Source organism: Myotis davidii, unplaced genomic scaffold, assembly GCF_000327345.1.
Source record: "Myotis davidii unplaced genomic scaffold, ASM32734v1 scaffold663, whole genome shotgun sequence".
Classification (NCBI taxonomy): Eukaryota; Metazoa; Chordata; class Mammalia; order Chiroptera; family Vespertilionidae; genus Myotis; species Myotis davidii.
In genome coordinates, this window is record NW_006295816.1 from 7614484 (window position 1) to 7619763 (window position 5280).

The 5280-nt window shown below is 48.5% G+C and overlaps 1 protein-coding gene and 1 pseudogene across 1 annotated transcript in view; one reads left to right on the plus strand and one right to left on the minus strand.

Moving 5' to 3' along the window:
- Positions 1 to 786: 786 nt before the first annotated feature.
- Positions 787 to 1361, minus strand: LOC102753800 (annotated as a pseudogene).
- A 649-nt stretch (positions 1362 to 2010) lies between these two features.
- The window catches only part of CX3CR1 (chemokine (C-X3-C motif) receptor 1), a 19623-nt gene continuing 16353 nt past the window's right edge, over positions 2011 to 5280 (plus strand). Inside the window, exon 1 of the mRNA XM_006770549.2 lies at positions 2011 to 2189. Within this exon, the coding sequence (XP_006770612.1) occupies positions 2067 to 2189 (123 nt within the window). The 5' untranslated portion in view covers positions 2011 to 2066. The remainder of the gene's footprint in view (positions 2190 to 5280) is intronic.

Here is a 5280-nt window from a genome sequence, read left to right on the forward strand (position 1 = left end):
TTACAGTTTGTGTTGTCATCCTTTGTTCAAATAAGCTGTTTTTCTGGCATCAAAGCAAATTTGGGTTTGGTTCATGTATAAAGAGACAGCCTATGAGGAGGGTCCAAAAGGCACTCTTCACTTAAGCCTGAAGAGATGCAAAAACAGAAATAACTGGGTCTATGTTTTGGTCATAGACGGGGTTTCAGAGGATCCTTGTGAAAGACAAGTTAAAAATGACAGGTGGGGACAAGTGCAAGAAGAGATGGAAATTAGTCTGACTGGCTTTCTGTCCTGTACCACTGATTCACTGGAGATTGGCGGGAGGGCATGGAAGATGGGTTGGGCGTGGGGTGTGGGACAAAAGATGGAAAAGAAAAGGCAGACAACTGATGCATTTCACTTATAACAAGCAATAGAAATCAAAGATTTTAATATTAAAGGCCAATCAGAATAATTTGGCAACTTTAATTCTTAGGAAGATCAAAGTTCCCTCCAAACCTAATTTGATGTTTTATTACTAAAAGCAAAGACCAGTATGATACAGTATTACTCCAGAGGAATTAAAGGAAGATCTTTAGGGCTGTTTCACCCACATTCATTTTATGAATGGGTACCTTCCCTACCTCAAAATGCTTTAGGGAGGTACTGCTACCATTATATGGTTCCTTACTAAGTTTGAAAAGTGCCTGAAAGTTTGCACCCCAACAACATGTGTCTTAAACTGCAACTTCAGGTTAATTTGACTAAAGCAGTTACATTGTGAGAAGTGCTGAAGGTCTGTGATGTCTTTCCTGGTACAGAAGTGGCCTTGGTTCTTCATCAGCTGGTGTAGCCACCATCTGTACCACCCATGAAGAAGTTCTCCTTCCGCTGTGTTACGAGGACATTGGCTCCCTGCATGACTGCAAGCTGAGCAGCATTGGGAGGGCATCCGGAGGGTGGAGGAGGAATGTGGCCAGCAGTAGCCCCAGCTCCAAATCTGGCACCTGCATCATACCTGCCTTCCACCAGCACAGGTGGTTGAACAGGTGGATAGATGGGGCCAACTGGATAATAAGCCATGGGGACTGTGGAGCCTAAAGGGCCAACAGCCACAGACTGGGCCATGGGAAGATACAGTGAGGCGCCAGGAAATGCTGCTGACATGGTGGGGATGGTGGCAGCCTCTAGGGGCACAAAGCTTGGGCAATGGAGCTCTGAATAGGCAGATGGAGCATTGTATAGGGTGGAGCCTGAGGGAGATGCAAGGCCGGAGGGTTCACTGGATTCCCAGCAGGCTGCACAGGGTAGGTTGGCTGCATTGGATATTGACCTTTGCTGTTCATAGTGGCTGTGGGTCTGGTTCGGCTCAGCGTCGTGGATGGTTATTTTTTTCATCCTCTTCCTGTTCATAGTCACTTGTGTGTCATGGGCTTATTCGTTCTCTAGCGTCACCAGATGCCAAGTCTGTAATGGAGTTTTGATTGCTATTGGCCCATTCGTGCTGGAGCCTCAGGCTGGCTGACAGCGAGGCTCAACCCCAAACACAGCCTGCAGGCTTTCGTGTAGGTGCTGATCACACAAAGCACAAGTAGCAGACTTCACCTCAGCAGGGTTTGGTGCCTGCCAGTGTCTCCCTGGGGATGGGCTACTTGGGAAGCTTATTGGGTCCTGCTCTGTTGTTGTCTGAAGCTGGCCACTGGGTGTGTTGGCTCTGGGACTCTCGGGAGGGACTGGGTGCAGGTCAATGTCAGATGCTGTCTGTGCCAAGCCCTGAGCACCCTGTTTGGAGCTACCGGTATCAGCGATCCACAACTTGTGGTCCTGGGTGTGTGTGGAAAGGACCAAGCTGGTCACCAAGTCTGCTTTCTCCAGCCCTAGGTCCAGGAATAGGTCAGACAAAGACTCCAAGCACCCAGAGATCTGCCTCTGCCTACAGGCTCTCTAGTGGTTTCAGTCACGTAATCAGCCTCCAGCTATATGTCCTCAGCAGAGCATAAGCTCCACAGGTATTCCAATGGGAGAGGCTATTGCTTCTCCCCAGGCTAATGCTGGATGAATGGGAAAGGTCTGCTTGAGAAAGATGGTTTCTGCAATATGGGGGAATGACTCAGCACGGGATCCCAGCTGCTGACTTGATCCCAGCTCTCTCCCCAGAACCACCAACTGCAGACTCACCTCACACAGCTCTAGAACACTACTCTGCCTTCCCTCTTCTGGAGCCCAAGGTGAGTGGCTGCAAATGCAATTTTTCATGTTGGCTCTTTAAGAGGTTACCTTGGTTTCTAGTCATCTCTCCCTGGCGGATAGAAACCCCGCTGCTTTTCACAGCCAGGTATTATGCAGGCACCTTTCCCAGTTCTGGTGCTCGGGGCTAAGGAACCCAGCTTGGGGTTTAGACCTCAGGCTTCTCAGGGGGAACCAACCCCCTGCAGCTGAAATATACCACTGGACCTTCAGCTGCTGCCTGTGGGAGCCCAGCCAGCCCTCCAGCCTCCGCACTTCTAGCAGTCTCAACTTGGGCTCCTCTAAGTTCTTGTGTTGTGGGCGCCAGGAAAGGCACCAGGTGTTAGACTGGTGAGGCCAGACTGGAACTGGGTTCAGCGTTCTCGTTACTTGAGCTCTGGCTAGGAAAGAAGTCAGAGCCAAGACTCAAACTATAAGAGAACATTTATTTATAAATAACAGAGGTATGCCCTAGCTCAGTGGTCGGCAAACTCACTAGTTAACAGCGCCAAATATCAACAGTACAACGAGGACTGAAGGGTCCCAGGTTCGATTCCGGCCAAGGGCACCAATCCCCAGTAGGGGGTGTGTAGGAGGCAGCCGATCAATGATTCTCTCTCATCATTGATGTTTCTATCTCTCTCTCCCTCTCCCTTCCTCTCTAAAATCAATAAAATGTATTTAAAAAATAAATAAATAAACTAAAATCACAGAGGTAGAAGAAGTAATCCGTAGAAGAAATGGGCTGAGGAAACAAGAGATAGAGGCAAAGGAAGGGCCCTTGGATCTTGGGAGTGAGGAAGGTAATGGTGACACCTGGGGGGTGTGGAAGGGGAAGGGAAAGGTGCGCCACCTTCCCCCCCCCCCCAGCATATTGGGTCCTCCGGCCTAAGGGTGTTAAGGGTGGAGATTTTAGGGGAGGTCCCAGGAGAATATCTCAATAGAATTTTTCAGCAGCTTTCCAAATGTATCCTTTCAGGTTTAGGGTCTCCACTGATTGATTGGTGGGCACCAGGTAGGGATGACTATTCAATTCGGCTGGTCCTGAGGTCAGATGTGGCATCACTTGTCTGTTTTTCAGGGCCTGGAGCTGAAATACAACTGGGGCCTACTTTTTATCTCTAGGGAAGAAAGGTCAGGAGGTCCAAACCACATGACCGGTGATATACTAGGGGAGTAAAGGTCACCCTGAGGATGAGGTTCCACCTTACAGTTGTTCTTTGCTAGGCACCCAGGTCTTTCCATCATGGTGACCTTCTGTATATGGCCCATCGTCCTTGCTCTGCTCAAGTCTGTGTAACTGTGAAGTATGGTAGCAATCATCTCAGGTAGAAACTATAGTTTAACTTTAACCTGCTGTTTGGTTTCTGTACTTATTTGCTTGCTAAAATAATAGAAAAGTTATTTTGATGTTCTGAATTATATAAATCATCCCATTCGGTTAAATACCCTATTGATTGTAATGTGAATATCCCATTGGTTGTGGTCATACTGGTTATCGAAAGCACATTCTTCTGTACCTGGGAAGGACAGTACAATTATCCTAAATTGCCTCAGTGGCCACAGATAATGTGTACGGTTGACTCAGTGGTCGCAAGAGCAGGACAGCACAATTACCCTAAGCCTCGATGGCTCCAGATAATGTGTTTCCTGTTGACTCAGTGGTCCCAAGACCGAGGGCTCTAGATAATGTGTTTCTGTCAACTCAGTGGTCCGAAGACCCAAAACTATAATTAATCTTTGTAGATAACTAATCTGATCCGGAGCCAAAACTATAATTTAGATAACATGCTTAGGTCTGCTTCTGTAAACTGCTTTTTGCAAACCAAGTTCCTCATTCCAAACCCTGGGATGTAATCAATACCTTTGTGATCTTTGCCTATAGACATCTGGTGTTGGGGCTGGTTAGGAAACTGTGAGATTTGGGTTAGCGAAATGCCCCCTCGTAGTCCCGGATTTGCAATAAATGTGACTCTTTAATTCGACTTCTTGAGGCATCCTTCTGTGATTTGCAGGGTACATTACAACAACTGCCTACCACACTTGGTTTATAAGGCTTCTCTCCAGCTAGTCTTAACTTGGTTATTCAGGAAGATTTTTCTATATTTGAGTTGTAATTCCTGATTGGTCCTGGGAGAAGGTCAGTGTAGCTTCTACCTAATCTGCTGCCATCTTGGTCAGTAAGTCTTTTTAGACATTACATCTTTAATTGCCTCTTATGAAATTTCAACAACATGGACATGGTGTTTATCTGTTGATGTTCTGCATGTATAACTGTACTTTAGATGTAAAGCACAAAACCCACTTTTTATCCTCCTTGGAGGCAGTGTCACCCCCACTGAGAATGAAACCTAGATGCTAACTTCAAATCCTGGCTCTGCCCACTTATGAGCCTTGTGCAAGTTATATAACCTCTCCTCTCCTCAGTTTCCTCACCTGTAAAATGAGGATAATAATGTTACCTACTTCTGGGGTCATCAGGTTACATGAGTTCATGTGCATTGAGAACTTGGAACATTGCCTAGTGTTGTGCCCAGATTTCAAAGTTCCCAAGACCCCCAGGGAGCCAGTCAGTCCGATGCAAAAGCAAAGAGTCCTTTTTAATGCAAGCCGGGTTGCGCTCCCGGTTCACCAGACCCACTAACACAGCGGAAAGTCCAGTAGCCGAGAGACTGAGGCCTGATGGGACCGGGGGTTATATAGGGGGGTGGAGTGAGGGCAGGAGAGGGGGCTGTGGGCCCCGCTGATTGGCCAGGCGCGAGTTGGTACAGGATGTGGTCATAGTGATGGCGTGCACTTCCCTTGATTATTATTGGTTAGTCCAGAGAAATCCTGGGTGTGTCTAGCAGCGGCTTTTTCCGGTGAAGAAGCACATGGCACTGTCCCAAAATGGAGGACCCAAGGCAAGATGGAGGCGCAGCCCTTGCCTGGCTCCCGCTGCCACCGCTTGAACACCTCAAGGCAGGATGGCCCTCCCGCACAGCACTTGCAGCCGGCCTGCGGGCAGACCGGGACTCCCGCAGCGGCGCGCCTGGGCGGCACAGGCCCAGCAAACGGGGTGCGGCCGGTGGAGCGGCCCAGCTGCGGGAAGGG